The sequence below is a fragment of the Hippopotamus amphibius genome, chromosome 3, assembly GCF_030028045.1.
Source record: "Hippopotamus amphibius kiboko isolate mHipAmp2 chromosome 3, mHipAmp2.hap2, whole genome shotgun sequence".
Taxonomy (NCBI): Eukaryota; Metazoa; Chordata; class Mammalia; order Artiodactyla; family Hippopotamidae; genus Hippopotamus; species Hippopotamus amphibius.
In genome coordinates, this window is record NC_080188.1 from 64,361,107 (window position 1) to 64,379,148 (window position 18,042).

At 37.6% G+C, this 18,042-nt stretch overlaps 1 protein-coding gene across 4 annotated transcripts in view; it reads left to right on the top strand.

The window, feature by feature from the left end:
• BMPR1B (bone morphogenetic protein receptor type 1B) overlaps positions 1–18,042 on the top strand; it is a 417,039-nt gene that overhangs the window by 298,232 nt on the left and 100,765 nt on the right. The window contains exon 1 of one of the 4 annotated variants that reach the window (XM_057725932.1): positions 14,186–14,301. The exons of the other annotated variants lie outside the window; for them this stretch is intronic. Coding sequence (XP_057581915.1) covers positions 14,229–14,301 — 73 coding nt within the window. The 5' untranslated portion in view covers positions 14,186–14,228. Of the gene's footprint in view, positions 1–14,185; positions 14,302–18,042 lie in introns of those variants that run through there. 4 annotated transcript variants of the gene reach the window in all.

Below are 18,042 nucleotides of genomic sequence, written 5' to 3' on the forward strand. Positions count from 1 at the left end.
TCTTTAAAACATTTTAAAGCTTAGAGTTATGATGAGTTTCCTTGAGAGTACAGATAACCTTTTTATAGTAGAAGGGATCTCTTTATGAATGTCCCTCCACTAAACTTTTAAGTTCTTGAGAATAGAAACATTCTATAAATTAATCTAAGTATCCTATCTCCCAGTGCTCAGTGCATAATGCATGTTCAGTGAAATCTTGTTGAACTGAATTGAAGAGAGTTGAGAGAGAAGTGGGCATATGAGAGACGATTGCAATTGGAAATACAGTTACAACTGGAACATGGAGTACATGGAGATTGGTGACAAGATATGGAATTGGAGAATGAGGCAGGGCAGACGCTTCTGTCTGTAGGTGCTTGGATTATATAGAGAGGATGTTATGGAGCCACTGCAGGATTTTAAGCAGTTAATCACTCTTGACCGCATTGTGGAGGATGGAGATGGAGCAGGAGTAGGAAAACAGCTCTCTGAATCACCCTGGCTGGGATATAGTATCCTGGAAGCCTGGGTTGAACAAAGATTGTTGTTGTTGTTTTGTTTGTTTTTTCCCTTAAAAAAAAAAACCTTAAAAATTAATTCTGGTAAAATACACATACCATAAAATATCTTAATCATTTTTACATATTACAATTCAGTAGTGTTAAGTATGTTCACATTGTTGGGCAACAAATCTCTAAAACTCTTTTCATCTTTGGAAAGTTGAAACTCAGTCTGCTCAGGCAGCTATAACATAATACGTTATACTGAGTGACTTAAATGACCACGGAAAATCATCTTTCACAGTTTTGGAAGCCAGAAAGTCGAAGATCATGATGCTAGAACATTCGGTTCTTGGTGAGGACCCCCTTCCTGGCGTGTGGAGTGCTGTCTTCTTGCTGTCTCCTCACACAGCACAGGGAGAGAGAGAACACAGTGAAGCTAGCTCAGATCTCTCTTCCTCTTCTTATAAAGGCTCTAATCCCATTATGGGGGCCTTACCTTCATGACCTCCTCGAAGCCTAATTATCTCCAAAAGGCCCCACCTTCACATACCATCACATTGGGGGGTTATGGCTTCACCAGATGAATATCATAACAATATTTATCTTTTTGTGACTGGTTTATTTCACTTAGCATAATGTCTTTAAGATTCATCCATACTGAAGCATGTGTCAGAATTTCCTTCCCTTTTAAGGCTGAATAATAGTTCATCCTATGAACTTACCACATTTTGTTTATCCACTCATCTGTTGTAGAGTTGCTTCTACCCTTTGGCTGTTGTGAATAATGTTGCTATGCACATAGGTGTATAAATATCTTCTCAAAATTCTGCTCTCAGTTCATTTGGGTATATATCCAGAAGTAGAATTGTTGGATCATAAAGTAATAGTATTTATAATATTTTGATGAGTTATGTTGTTTTCCATACCAGCTCTACCATTTTACATTCCCACCAACAGTGCACGATTTCTTCACATCCTCCCCGATACTCATTTTTTTTTGATAGTAGTCATCCTGTTGGGTATGAGATGTTATCTCATTGTGTTTTAATTTACATTTCCCTAGTGATTAGTGATGTTGAGCATCTTTTCATATTGTTGGCCATTTATATATCTTCTTTGAAGAAATGTCTATGTAAGTTCTTTGCCCAATTTTGGATTGTTTGTTTTTTGTTGTTGAGTTCTAGACATTCTTATATATTCTGGATAATAGCCCTTTATCAGATATATGATTTGCATGTTTTCTTCCATTTTATAGGTTGCCTTTTCATGCTACAGATTGTATTCTTTGATGCATAAAGATTTTAAATTTTTAGGTCCAATTTATCTATTTTTTGAATTGCTTGTGGTTTTGGAACCCAGGAAATCATTGCCCAATGCAACAATGTGAAACTTTTCCCTGATGTTTTCTTCTAAGAGTTCTGTAGTTTTAGTTCTTATGTTTATTTCTTTGATCCATTTTGAGTTAGTTTTTGCATATGGTGTAAGGTAGGGGTCCAGCTTTACTTTTTGCCTGTGAGTATGCAGTTTTCCCAACAGCATTTACTTAAAAGATTGTCCTTTCCCCATGGAATGGTCTTGGCATCCTTGTTGATGTTCTATGTATACTACTGGAGCAGAGGGGAAAAAGGGCCTTTAGTGCATGGAAATGAGGGAAGTGCCTAAGAGAGTCCTGGGGAGACACTAGAGACTTACTAAAATAAGTTAATCTTGGATATAGTTCCAGGAATGGAGTGGTGGAACCTTGTCAGATCAACAACATAAAAGAAGGGACTTAAGAGCAACTTCCTGAGGCAGAAAGAATGTACAAAGAATGTTTTGTTTGTTTTTGAAAGATATCTGAAGTAGACAAGGAGGGAAATGTAAAAAGCATGGACAAAGATGAATGACAGGCACCTTACTCTAAGGAAATATAGTGTCATGAGGAAGACACTATGCATAAATAATTATAAGGCAGGGTAAAATAATAAGATAAATGTCACAGAAGTGATACCAGTAAGTGCTATGGAAGTTTGGAAGAGGAAACAATTACTTCTACTGAGGGAATCAGTTGGGTCTTCCCGGGTATATTCATCAAAATTTCTCAGTTGAAAGCAACAGAAACCAACTGTGATTAATATCCACAGAAAACAAAGTTATTAAGAGGATATTTGCTAGTTCATAGATTCTCCAGGAGGAAATAAAAACCAGGTTTGGAAGAGACATAGCCCAGAACAATACTTAAAATTCCAGCCCCGCATTTATCTTGTAGTAAGGACACCATTGTCACCACAGTTTAGCATAGACACTCCTGCTTACCCTGCCCACATCATCAATACTAGATCCAGATGCTGCCCCTAGACCTGGTGCTGCTGCTGCCTTTGGAAAATGAGTGTAGCTGCTATTGCTCCCACCAGCACTGGTTAGAATGAATGCCTTGAGGTCTTAGCTTCGTGTAAAGTCTGGGAGAGGTACATATGATTTGGAAGATTTCAGTCGTGTAGTCATGTCCTACCTAGTAGAGAGGCGAAGAAAGTGAGTATGTGACTTTTTTTAAAAACTTCTGTTTTGGTAGAGTTCTGTATCAAACAAATGGAAAACACTGAACACATAGGAAGTGAGAAGGGCTCTTAAAGCTAGGTGGCTGCAAAGTACGGTAACATCCACAGAGCTGAGATAGGTGGAATTTGGAGTGCTGTAGGAGTAATAGTAATATGTAGACGTGCAGTGGTAGTTGGAAATAGGGGGGTGGCTGTTCAAAAAAAGATTTAGCCTGATAGTCCAAATGATATTAGCTAAAGCCTGGGCAGTACAAAGGAACACATTTGAGAGAGGAGATCATTGGGTAAGAATCATGGTTATCTATATATGATCGTGAGAGGAAGAAACTTGGATGGGTAGGCCCTCATTATGATAACCGAGGGAAGAGCTTCTAGCAAGTGCTTAGTAAGTTGTATTTGTTCAATTTACTTTTAAGTGAATGAGGCTTTTAAGAAAGAAAGTAGAGGCAGTGCCTCGTGTTGCCTAGGGATGGAAATGATAGATAAAAATTCTTCAGATTTGTTGAGTTTTGAAGGAAGAATTTCATTAGAATGGTGAGGATAGAATCCAGAGGGCAAATAGAGCTTTGCAAGAAAAAGGTAATTGGGATGAGGGTAAGGGAGGAGAAAGGGTCAGGTACTTTAGGAAGAGAGAGAGAAGACTTGTCAAAGGAAATGCTTGCAAAAAAAGATTTGTTGAGCACCTACTGCACAGTCACTGTCTTAAGTGCTTGCAGTATCCAAGTGAACACAGTGGACAAAGATCAGTGCCTGTGGGTTCTTTGCACTCTAGAGGAGTGAGGGAAGCCAGATAGGTAATGATAAATATAGTAAGTTAATTTTACAGTGGTTAGTGATAAGTGGGGAAAACAAGTAAAGCAGCATAAGAAAAATTTATTGGATTTGTTGACCTTTGAAAGAAGAATTTCATTAGAATGGTGGAAATAGAGGTCCAGCAGGGACAAGTAGGGATGTGGAGATGGGGGTGGTTGTAGTGGCGCATGGAGTGGTAGGATAGGCTTCATCAGAGTGAGAAGGGAGCCAAGACTTGAAGGAGGTGATGGAGGAAGCTAAGTAAATATCTAAGGGAAGAGGGTTTTGGGCAGAGGAGTTGAAGACACAAAGCTCTGATCTGGAGCATGCATGGTGTTTTTGAGGAACAGGATGAGGAAGAGGGAGAATAGTAGGAGAAGAGCTCAGTGAAATATTTGGAAGCCATCTCTTATATGACCTTGTAAACTACCAGAAGTACTTTTCTTTTAAATTGATTAATTTATTGGCTGTGTTGGGTCTTTGTTGCTGCACATGGTCTTTCTCTAGTTGCGGTGAGTGGGGGCTACTCTTCATTGCAGTGCGTGGGCTTCTCATTGTGGTGGCTTCTCTTTGCTGCGGAGCACGGGCTCTAGGTGTGCAAGCTACAGTAGCTGTGGTGCGTGGGCTCAGTAGTTGTGGTACACAGCCTTAATTGCTCTGCAGCATGTGGAATCTTCTCGGACCAGGGCTCGAACCCGTGTCCCCTGCATTGGCAGTTGAATTCTTAACCACTGTGCCACCAGGGAAGTCCCAGAAGTGCTTTGAAAGGACATCGTAAGTAGCTACTCTAGGACTGACAGCTCTTTGATATTTTTTTTGTAGCCCACTATGGGGTTAATCTAAATCTTCTTATAGGATTCAAAAGACTTCAGACTTGCTTTTCATAGGCTATTTTTATTTGTAACAACTTCCAGAAAGAGGTAATGTAAAAACCAATACAAAGAGATAATGTTATATGACAGATGTAAAGTAGGGCAGGATTCTTTACTGAAGAGGCAGAGGTAAACAATGATGAATAATTTATAGGCTTTTTGTTTTTTTGGTTTCTTTTTGCCCTAGAGTGAAGTAAACATTTTGTTGTTCAATTTTCAATTTCTGATTATATACATATCATTTTAATGAAAAATTGGACATCCTTTTTAAACAAGTGTTTCTAAAAGAGCAGCTATTGCTTTTGAACTTCTTTTTCTTTTTTTTTTTTAATTGGGATATAGTTGTTTTACAGTGTTGTGTTAGTTTCTGCTGTACAGTGCAGTGAGGTAGAGTTCCCTGTGCTATACAGCAAGTTATCGGTTTTATGCATATTACTGTACATATGTCAATCCCAATCTCTCAATTCATCTCACACTACCCATCCACCCCCCACCCCCACCCCCCCTTGCTCCTTGTTTCTTTACACATCCTTTGGTGGAGGTGCTAATGAGATATAGTGAGGACTCAGAGGGGAAATTATGGCAACTATTTAAATTAGATTGGTCATCTTAATGGGCCCTAAATCATCTGGATAAATGCAGGTTTTACTCATGTTGGTTAAGGTTGAATTTGAATGTTTCATGTGGCATAATCCTTAAGGGAACTCACTGCTTGACTAAATTTTTCATTTTTCAGCTGGACGTTTGATAGTAGTAGACATAAGCACACAGTGTGCTGGCGAACTATAATGAGAAACGTAGAGCAAGGGGAACAGGTAAACGAATGCCTGCGTAACCAAGGCTTTTGTATTAGAGAAGAGTGGCATTACAATTTCATATGTTTTCATTGGACTAGTAGGGATTTTGTGTCCACATCACTGGTTTTATCTGATCTCATGATCAGTAAAGCTCATCCTTTTTACTTCCATAATTTCATGTACATTTCAATGTCATTTCATATACATTTAGTAGCCTCTGATTTTGCTGTGATGCTCTGAAATGAGCACAGAAAGGGTTTCACTAAGACTGAAGTCTGATTTCACTTGTACTGTGATGTACTCTGATTGAATAAGGTCTATATGTGTGGTGTTTTTATTTTATTTTTATGAACCAATTGTTTAAACAGTCAAAGCAATCCTCAATCTTGTGAAAATTCTCCATATATGGAATCTGTTAGAAAGGCTTTAATGAGATTATTAGAAAATGTTACTTATCATAAAAAAATTCAAAACACTAAGCAGCTGCGCTTTCTGTCTAGAGACAGGTGAAGGAAGATAAGGGAATTATATATATATGTGTGTGTGTGTATTTATATGAGATACGATATATTTCAGGCATCCTTTTGGTATCAGCCATCTGTCATTAGGAAAATATTTCAATATACACAGTTGACTTCTGGCTGGTAGAAGAGACGAAAAGGTTTAACATGAATCTGAACTGAAAATCGTGACATCATTACTTCTTTTATTTGAAAATACTTTTGCATGTACGTAATTTTTTTAAGTGTTACCTTAAATCAAACATTAGATTTTTTTCTTCTAGCATTGATTTTTAAGAGACTACTAAGAGTTAAGTCCATTAAGAAATGTGGAATTCATATACTGGCAGCACTATTGTTGAAAAAATACAATGGAAAGGCTACTGTATGCTAAGTGAAAACAAAGCTTTTATCTGTTATGAATGTCTTTTACTTTAAGCAATTTTTCTCATGTAGTTTGTTAATACATACTAGGTATTTTCCGAAGAGTGGAAAACAGATTTTCTAGGAGCTGTCTCCATATGATATGTGGACTTAAGCATAGGCTCCTTTCAGATGTTTAAATAAGAGCTATACTTCAACTCCTTTTATATTTTTTTAATCTATAAACTGAGGTGCATCTTCCTTCTAAATTATATTGAGAGATTTACAAGGAAACATACAGGATAAAATTTTATTGATATATTTTAAATATAAATTTTTATTTGCAATTTATTTAATATCAGTTCAAGTTGGATTTGCATGAAATTAATGCATAATTGACTCTAGGATGAAATAAGAGTAGAGTGATATTAATCCTCTTTAAGAATTGATTTCTAATTGAAACTATGTTCAGATTTTTAAAATGGCTAGCAAGAGATGCAGAGAGGTACTAGAGGTTTTGATTTAATGCTTAGGGGTGCTTTAGCATTAATTTGATAAAGAAGATAATATGCTTTGGAACAGAGCTTCAGGTAAGACAGATTACTAGCTTCTGTGGTTCATTATTTTCCTAGTGCATAATGTTAATACTAAAGAGCCCAGGGCCAAAGTGTTAAACAACAAAACCCCTTTTCTCACATAGTTCCTTGTAAGTGGGGCAACGTTGATCTCAACAGCCTTCTCATGGTGTGAAGAAAACAACCTCTTTTGTTAAAACAAACTCCGACTCATCTGGTGGAGGGAGGAGTGTGTTACATAGGTCTGGTGACTCCGTTCATCCACTTTTTCTCACTAAGTCTGCAGAGTTGCCGCACGATACCTGCTAAAAAGCACAGGCCTGCTCAAGGGAAAAACCCCTTCCTCAGTTCTGAGGCACCTCACTCACCTTAGTCGCTTCACAGGTCGATAGTACCCGCATGGAAGGGCTGCTGGGAGAGTTAAAAAGATACCTACAAGAAACCGCTTTAAGTGAATGACTGTGTATATTTTTAAAAATTATTATTAGTATACTTTTTATGAAAACTAAGATACATGTTAGGGGAAAGTTCCGTCTCTTACTGGATCTGAGACTGCTGACCTCTGAATTCACTGCTGTGGCGCCCAGAGTATCTGTTGTCCCCTCCTCTGAATGGACAGGTTTGGGAGTGAGGGTATCTGACCCCTCTTGTGCTCCAGCCTTCAGAATTTCAGGCAGTCGTGTTCCCTGAATGGGACGCATCAGCCCCGGTTTCTCTGAGTCCTTCATGTGCTGAATGGACTGTTTCTGCCCCAGTTATTTGTTGCAGAGCAAAAACATTTGGGTCCCCCGCTAATGAAGTACTGGTGTCTGATCCTGTCTGCCCGTAACCAGTTCCAGGCCTCCTTGGCTCAGGCGTACTCAGTATTCTCATCTGTAAGTGGGGATGATACTACTTGCTGCACAAGGAGGCTGTGAGGGTGAGCGAGGCGATGTATGTTAGTTACACAGCCTCGTGCCTCAACAGTGGAAGCTCCCCAAGTGGTAGGTATCGTCATTAGCGTCATCATCCTATAAGCCATCTAGAAATAAACAGGTTATTTTATCTGGATATCATCTCTGGGTTCCTTACTTTCCATCTCCTGTCAAGACGTCTCCCTCCCATTCAATGTTAGCTTCCGGTCTGAGATAATCCTGTTGACCAGGTGATGGATTTCTTAGAGAATAATCTCACATTGTATGTATCACCGGGTTCCCTATTACTAGGGTGCACGTGTGACTTCATTAGCCTTTAGTTGAATCACATTGAAACCAGCTGTTAACTAAACAGAATTATGCCTGTATGGGGTTTAGGGGTGCTGGGGACAGTCTGGAGGTTTTCTTCTGTTTTGTTTTTGTTTTAACTCTAGAGCTTATTTTAGCAAATTCACTAAGCTAATTTTCATTGGTAGTTTAATTGTGTAAGTTGCCTTTAATTCTCTTTTACTCTTTAACGGTAACTGCTTTTTGTGTCTCGTCTTCTTATCTTGTATGCAGGCTATACACATCCTTGTTATATTCATGGTATGACATGAGCTTTAAGAAAGAACTCTGCAATCTCTAGGTAAATGGTACTGTCTTAGACTTAAGATATCATTCTGTTAGGAATTCCATGAAACATCTTGCTCTAATGGGTTTGGCTGTGCTGATGATCAGATTATGCCCTCTAAGTACACTGTGTTACAGTGTTTTAGGAGAATAACATTCCGGCTTATTTGTCCTCTTTCAAAAGCTATCTCAGATCCCTTTAATGAGTTGTGGGGAGTAGCAAAGATAAAAGACCAACATTGAAAGCCTATATCAGAAGATATTATCATGTCTGTTTCATAATATTGGGGCTGTAGCCTGTTAATAATGATCATATTTGTATTAGGTGAAAATGGTTTATGCTATTGATTGGTGTTTGATTTACATTAAGATATATTCAGGGTATTTTATAACAGATACTCTACTACTTCTATAAATGCCTCAAAAAGGATGCCTTTTATGATGGTTTTTATAAAAATTCATACTTTTAGTTTCTTATATATATCCTCAGTGAACAGTTATTTCAGGAGAAAATCAATCTGCTAAAGTCATTGAAATCTAGTCTACAAGTAAAGACTTATTTCACTTAAAGCTGAAGTGAAATCTGGTTGTCTCTTTGTGTGTGAATTTTTTTGTTGCTAGTGGTAACTATAGAGAATTTTTTTTTCAAATAGCACCCTTTTAATAACAATGGTCTCCCCAAATATACTGTGGCATAGCTTTAAACTTTATTAAGTCTGTCTTGGAGTCCCTCTTCCTCTCCCTGAGTAAATGGAAGAAAAGTTTGGCAGGCTCCATGCTGTGCACTTGATTGATGTCCAGAACATCTGAAGGACTTTTGTGTTCTGCCTGCTCTCCATGAGTGCATAATGTGTGAATACTTAAAGAAGGTCAACCCTTATCACATGTAATCTAGGCCTGAAAGCAGATCAACAGTGACAGTCATATCCCGTAAGTAAGAACACAAATCATTCTCTACATGCTTTAGACAAGTTGTGGGATATTTTTTCTCTCTTTTTACCCCTTCCCACTCATGGGGGACCTTGGCAGAGCCATGAAAGCAAAGAGAAGACGTGCTCAGAATAATGTGTCACTCCTTGGAGGGAGGAAGGGATTGTTTATTTGTAACGATGTGATGGTCTTTCACTGTGCAGCTGAAGGGAGCTTTGGGTTGTTAATGACTAGTGATGCGGAATGCTGCAAATTAGAACGGGGTGGGGAGGCAGGAGGCAGCCTGAAAGCGGCCTGAATTTGTGGCCTTTGTAAACTCCACAGTCAGGAAAAAAGGTTTTTGTACACTTGAATTCTATTGTTTATGTTTTCTTCGATAATGGAGTAACTTTTTATATCGTTATGTAAGTGTATAGCTGGAAATCAGATTAGCAAAGTGGATTAGCCAGTGCAATTCTGAGCACAACTAGTATGAAAGCTTGAGAACTGTTTTACCCTAAAACTCTATGGAATGGTAGGGGCCTAAGATGCTCTAGCTTCTAATAGGAACAAGGAAATAACTGTTGTTTTTTTGTGCCTGTGTGTTTGAACAGAAGTTTAAGTTAACAGTAAATGTTGTTTCAAACAATATTAGCAGAGATGTTCAAGTCTTAAAGAAAATAAGACACATTATTGTTCTCATGAAGACTATGAAGGATATTGCTGCATTTTGATATGTAGAAAGGAAAGCATTCTTCATCTTGTCTCAGACACTTTACTGGTTTCTTTTGAAATGTAATCAGCTTCAAAAGTAGTTGCAGTCAGTTCATGCAATGGAAACTGCAGATGCACCCCCGGAAGCCAAGGCCCTGCTCCCTCTGTATGTGGGGTAAAATCAAAGTCAAATTAGCAGCTAGAAGGCCCTTCCTTTCCAACGTCTCCCAGGCTGCTTTTCCAGCCCAGTTTCTCTGCTCTCTAGGCACATCCAGTATCTCATATTCTCTGCAAACACTGCTCTTTTTCTTGCTCATAAATGTCTGTACTATCTCTTCTTTGTGCTTGGGATCCCTTTGCCCTCTCTTCACCCAGTGCATTCCTACTTATCTTTGAAGACCTAGTTCAAATGCCTCTTCCCCACAAGTCAGATCCCCACCCGGCCAGAATTAATCTTTGTTTATGTACTGTACTTTCCATGTTCTCTCAGCATGGCAGGCTGTCACTGTATTGCATTGTCGTTATTTGACTGTATGTTTGTCTTTACCCGTTACAGGGTAGGTTTTGTCCTAAAGGCAGGTACTGTTTAATGTTCTCATACCGCATTCACTAGACACATCCCCCAAATACATTTTAAAAAGCTGTATATATACATAAAATCAGGAGATTTGGAGGGTTCTATGTGAAAATAAGTCACAAATCAAAATTATTAAAAAGGTAGCCTCATACTTTAAAACTGTTTCATGTACTTCTGCTTCAATTACATGATAATTTAAAAATGAAATAAAAATAAAATGGTTAAATAAATATTTGCCTTTCTGGGTATAATGAATTTTAAAAACTCGATTATCCTAAGATATATATTGTATCCTTGTTTTAATGATCACATTATTTGTGACAGGAACAATTTGGCAAATTTTATATTAGAGAACATTATTGTTAATAAGGGTTTTTTTGGTCAAGAGGTAGGAGAGTGATTAGTGAGAATTGTTAGGAAATTGACCATTTTCTGATGTCCTCCTATGTTCTGGGCACTGCATTCAGTAGTTTATGTTCATGTACTTGTCTAATCCATATAACAATTTTAACAGTTAGGTAATGAGCAGATTATAGAACAGAGAGTTTAAATAATTTGCCCAAGGTTATACAGGTAGCACAAATAGGCTCTCTCTACTCTCATGGACTCCATAAATCTAGAATGAGTGGGTCTGTGTAAGAATTCCACAAATGATATATAGCAGTGACATGTCATACTCATATTGGTAGTACTATCTGTAGTCTTTCTTTTTCCTTGACCCTCTCATGTGTATATATTCGAATGGAGACATTTCTTTTAATATTCTCTCAGAGCTTTCTTTGAAGCCTCATTTAGTGTGTACTTTAAGGTGGGATATATCATATGGATTTTTTTGCTAAGTCAGATTTCTGACCTACATTATGAGAGTTTTTTAAACATCTTTTGAGCCTGTTTGTCTGGAATCTAATTATGTATTTTATAGAACATCTCCTTCATTGTTGGCACCTAGCGTATGTTAAACAATAAAGGCAAAATGAAGGGAATTAATAGGGCTACCTCTTGAATTTCTTAGTATAAGTGAAAAAAATCTATATTACCAAAAAGTTTGACTGAGTGGAAACCTCTCCTCAACACTTGTAATTTTCACTTCTACTCACATAGTTAATAGTTTAGGTTCAGAGACTCATCCTATATTCTGAAATCTTAAACCTTTTTAAAGAAAAATTCATTAAGCCAGTTCATGCTCAAAAGCCTTTTAGTTACTTATCTAATGTATGGTCTAAACCCTGTAACCTGCATTCAGAGTCCTGCACAATCTGGTTCCACTCTGTCTAGCTTCTCTCCAACCATTTACTAATAGGAACTGTCTGCTCCACTAAGATTTTTCTTCTCATGCTATTGCCCAAATGAAATATTTAATCCTGCCTCTAATCCTTATTCATATAATTTCCTCTCTTTTCATCTTCTCTATCTGTGTGTAAGTTCAATTCATATTTCAGCATCCAGCTCTGCCTTCAATTTTTGGCCCAGTCTGATCCATCCCTCACTCTGATTTTCCACCTTTATTCCATCTGAAAACAGTTCGTCTTCAAATAGCTTATGCTTTTTGCTTCATTCTCTGTCACATATATATTGCTTTTCCTGTGGGGTTGTAAGCTTCTGGAGTGCATTTACTCAGCTGGCACGTAGGACAGGATTAGACGTGGTTGCTGATATGGATAGCTTTGAACTGAATTAGGATTCAGGGGAGAGAGCAACTATTCTCTCTTTATGCTTTGAAGCATTTATTGGTGCCCATATTGGGGAAATGTGAGCAGTGGGAGCTGTCCCACATTTCAGCCATTCACTCCTCATCCCGGAGCTCAAGGCTAGCTTCCAAATTGGCAGTGGAACCATGTTGTGATGTGGCTCTGAGCCGAATATAGAAGGTTTGAACGAGAGAGTCTACTGCTTGATTTTGGTCTGCTGTTCACTCATGTTGCCTCTGCTCCTGATCACTCTTGCTCCTTTTAGTATGCCTCCACCTCCCTTCTTAGCTAAAAGGGATGCGGGTAAATGATACTGAAAGACTACCTCATTTACCACCCCCAACTTGTATTTTCCTGACAAGTCAGTTGCATGGATTCTGTGAAAAGCAAAATGTGTAGTTTAAGCTTAGGATCTTCCAGAATTTTCTGTGTGGTTAAAAATACTATATTTCTGTTACATTCCATCTCATGAAACTGAATTGAGGGTGTTGGATTGATAGCAGTGTTCGTTAAATCCTAAAGAGCAACTGTTGAACTACTCTAAGCTGGAGGATAGATTTGAATGCCATCTCGTAGGGTAGTGTATATGGGAAGTGCTGGTGTCTGTGTGGAGGGGTGGGAGTGTCTCTTAAAAAGAAGAGAGCAGAGGTTTTTTTCCCGAGAAAATAATTCTTAAAATTTCAAGGAAATACATTCTGATGCTGTCTTAGATATAACCTCTGAACCATGTCTCTGCTCTGATACTCATAAATCCTTTATTATGCAGATGGATTAGGTTTAATAAGTACTTCTGTTTGTATCTGTCTATGGTGACATTTGAGTTTCTACACACACTGACAATTCATTTATATTTCTTGCTGTTCTTTAAAAAATTTTTTTTTATTGGGGTATAGTTGTTTTACAGTGTTGTGTTAGTTTCTACTGTATTCTCGCCGTTAAAACTTTTATTATCGATAGTTCCCAGAGTAAAGCAAATAGCCCTTTAAAATGTTCTTTAGTATTGGAGAAGTTCACTCGAATATCATGGAAAATTAAAATACTACAAAATGTTCATAGTTTACATTGAGGAACAATTATTATTAACATCTAAAAGATGGAATAACTTACCTTGGTTTTATTCACATAATAAAGTTGGTTTGGTTCACAGTACTCCTTTTTATTTTCTATATAGGAAACTTCGAACTGTATTCATTTCAAATTAATTAATTAGTGAGTAGCTTAACTGAAATATTTCAACTTGAAATATTCATTAAAGATGTCTTTTACCTGTGACCCTTTTTTTGTATCTGTGCACTTGATTCAAAGGCATTTGCCTCATTGTTTGAATGTTGATGCAGTGTGAGAAAATGCCATAACATGACACTTTGATGTGTTGCAATATTTCTATCATTTTAGCAATGATTATTTCTCCTTGTCTTTCTGCAATTCCCAAAGAGTTACATTCCTTAGCAGAGGAGAAAAAAAAAAAAAAAAAAAAACCTTAGCAGAAGAAATAAATAATTGCACGTCAGCAAAGTATAGGTGTGTGTCGCTTTGGAATCTCTCCACAGCTGCCCAGGAGGTGTGGGGACTTCGGAGTGGCCAGTGCAGAGCAAAGTCCCGCCTGTGCTGGCCCTTGTGTGGGCAGCTGGGTCAGGCTCCTTTCTTAAGAAAACAATCCGGCTCGGGGTCCTTACCGCCCTTTGTTGTCCTCCCCACGAGGTGATCAGTTGAAGTCTCCGTGGTGACAGAACCAGTTTGTAACAGGCTTGTCTTTCACGGTCCTGTTTGGGGCTTGCTGGCAGGCTTGCCGGAAGCTCTGACAAGCGTGGCAGCAGAGGAGGCTCAGTGAAAGAAGGAAAGGCAAGAAACAGGAGGCTTAAACAGGCGGGTCCCATTGACGGCTCTCCTGCTGCAATGGGTTGGCTGGATGAACTAAACTGGCAGCTTCACGTTTCCTTGCTCATTCTTCCGTCTATGCACACGAGGGGTAAGAGGATCAGTGCTCCACAGTACAGTGCTGACAGGGGGCTCTGTTAGTGGCTGGTTTTGTGGTTTTTATCACAGAAGGGAAAGTTCAGGGCAGAAGTTCAGTGGCTAAACATTTCCAACCCCCATCTTCCAACTGTTCTGTAATTTTACTACTTTCATGGCAATGCTTTCTGTTTTCTCTAGCAATTAAGTATTCGTGCAATCTAGTTTGGAATTTTGAGTATGAAGTTGATTGTCAACATACTGTGACAGTTTATATGTGAAGAATTTACGAAAATGACAATTCTCATAAACTTGATGATTTTAGTTTGAATACTGTTAGTTTTTTTTATAGGTTAGCTAATTAACTTTGAATTTCATTGTAATTTTTATGATTTACATATAAATTTATCTACAAATAAATTTTTATATAATTTATTTATATTTACATTGACTAAATCTATATTTATAATGGCAATAATTATAATTTGTGAATATGTCAGATGTTGATCCATATTTAAGAACAGGGGCTTGCTTAGTGATCATTTTGTCCAGAAGAATTACTCTTGTATGAAGTTGACAAAAGGATAGCAATTAAAAAAAAATTATTTTCACTAAAAGAGCAATTATAAAAGTAGGTGAACTGTTTTCAAGTTAGGAGAAAGATAACTTAATGAATATGAAACAATTATCTGTGATAGTGATTTGCAACGAGGGAGTCACAAGGTTGGAAATAAGGAAATAGTGGTTTTATAGAATTAAGCCAGGTGACAAAGGGAGTATGTATGTCAAAATGCATTTACAGTTCAACCTCATATACCTGTGAATGCATCTTACAGAACTAATTTGTCAATACTATTTATTTGAGATATATTACCAATTGGCATGTATTTTGATTGGCACTTATAAGAGTAATGTTTTTGTAATCTCAAAGTATTTCATGACACTAAGTATTGTATTTTGTGGCTTGGCTCCATGAAAAATGCTTTTAATTTCTGGTATAGATAAGTGTAACTCAAAGGAGTTTTGTGTATTGCAATGAAGGAACAACATGTAGTTCATTTACTTGGTTTGCTAGTTTATTTTCCAAAAAATGTTATAATCTGGTACCGTCTAGAAGAGATAGAAAGACCCCAGGGAAACGCTCTTAAGAATGTTCCAGGAAACTCAAAGCATGATATATATGAGTGAAATCCTTATTCCTCTACTCATGTTACCACTATTTCTTGATTGCCTGAGGGTAACTTTTCGTTTTCTTTTAGCTTGAAACATATGAATACCTGAATTAATTATTGAGTTACATCAGTCAAAAGCAAAGAGGCAATATGTTACAGATTGAATCTTTGAATCATAAATGGTAGAATTAGAATACACCTTAAAATAGTATTGTGTAGTTGATTTACTGTTGCAGTGAGAAGGTTGAAGCCCAGAGACATTCACTTCTTTCTTCTACAAAGCATGACCTTTTCAACTCCCTGTTCCAGAGCCCTTTCATGTGAGTGCCTTTGTGGGTCTGTGTGTGTCTATTAATTTAGTCTATAGCATAGCGGTTAAGAGTATGAACTCCGGACCCAGAATGCCTGGGTTTGAATCTTAGCTCTGCCGCTTACTAGATGTGTAAACTCAAATGAGGTGTCTTATTGGTGCCTTGATTTTCTCAGCTGTGAAGTGGGCATAATAATAACTAACCACAGGGTTGATTTTATTACTAAATGAGTAAATACACGTAAAGCACTTAGAATGGTGACTGGTGCATAGTATTGTCTGAGGTTTTGCTGTTATTAGTATCATTAGTAATAATGTTAATCTGTGCAGGAGTAGGAGACAGCCAATCTGGAAATGTATATTGAGACAAGATTTTAAAAGAATCCCGTAGCTCATCTTAGTGTGGTTAACATACTGAATCCCAATTTATATTTGTCACTAATGAAATTTTACCTTTTTTTTTTTTTGAGGAATTTCCATACCTATAACCTTATATAAAATAAGTTTCGTGTTTTGTTTGTTTGTTTTTGATTTTGCCTGGATGAAAATAGAATGTGCTGTAGACAGGGACTATGAGCTCAACCAAGATTAAGCAACTTTGACTATTGAAGCTAAATAATCATTGACCACTTGTAGGGCTTTATGATCATTAATTCTGCATGAATTTCAGTGAGAATGATTATCACAAAGATAGATAAATATGAAGTAGACAGATGAAGTGGTCATGACTTCTTAAGTGAGTGACAAAGCCATGATTAATGTTCTAAGCCCTTAAATAAAGTAATCTTTCAAAGTGACAACTTGAGACATTTGGAAAGTGTGTGCTGCAGGCTAATACAAATACTTCGTTACTTAAATATATGAAACCTATAAGTTCTATAAGGAAAGAATATGTACAATGTTCCATTTCCACCTTAATGGTACAAAGCTCTGCAAAGTCACAGTAAGTGGGAAGGAGAACACTTCACACTCAGAGCAGAGTAGCTAGGGTGGCCCATGTGGGGGGCCATTCATCAGCCTAAATCTTAGGGCTGCTTAGATCTTATCTTAAATGTTTTGCTTGAGTAGACACAGGCTTAGAAAAAAGGAAGCTAGGGTACATCTTGGTAGGTTTTGAACTTTGTGTTATTGGCACATTGTAGTTGCTTCAGGAATGCGTGTTGTAAAGCTCAGGATCATGAAATGTGAAATTGCCTTCTCCTAAAAGAGAAAATATGGCCTGTAATGGTGAAAATCTGTGGTGTTCATTTCTACTTGAAATGCAGTGTTTTGAAGATTGAGCTGTTGATGCTACCCTGCCCCTTTATTCTCAGAACACAGAGAATTCCAGTCAGTCCTAGTGAATATAGTGCAGCGTGTAAACGGTATTTAGGCATCATTTTGGTCACTACCGTTCTTCTTAAGTTCTGCCAAAGGGATTTAGTGAGCTTATAAAGGTGATAGATTGCCAGACCTGAAAACTAAAGGGCTCTTCCTGTTCATTGTATCATGTTGGTGGCAACAGTATGCCCTTCCTGAGATGGAAGGGCCTCATGTTCTGGCATTTAGAAAGGCGAGATTTTTATTTAGCTTCTTGTTAAATGTATAGGTCAAAATTTCCACAGTGCCCCCTCCCACCCCATAAAATCATGGTAATAGATTATTACAGCAATCAGATTAAAATAAAAATTGGCAGCCAACTTTTGGTCTTTAGGAGTAATTCTATATCAACTCAGAGTACCCGGGAAGAAAGGCAAGATAGGAAGTAGGAATTAGCTCTTTTGGAAAACAGGAAACTCCCTAAACCCAGTGAACAAAAGCAGGTTCCCAGTCTCCGTGGCCCCTGCAGTTTTATATAACCCAGATTTTATATCCTGCTTCTTCATTGCCAGGTCATATTCCATAGGTTTCCTATTGTAATATTTGTGTTTGATCTGGTTGACACTAATTTAAAATTTTTTAAAAATCTGCTATTAAGTATTTTCAGTAGAATTGAGGCAGATAGGAAATGCAGTAACAGGAGGATAACAAACATGGCTGTGAATATGTAGTTTCAAAATTAAAACGGTAATATTGATATAGGGCATCAACTGTTGGTAATATTTTTAAGTGAAAAATGATCCTCGTTACCATATGGCAAAATATAGTGAGAATCCGAACTGTTAGACCCACACAGCTGTTAAATGCATAAATGTGGTTCTGTGTTTAAAATGTTTTCTACTACAGCTATTATGTGGCACTTCCAACAATTAATCTCGGGCTGTTAATGGGCAGTAACTGCATGTTGTGGTGAGCA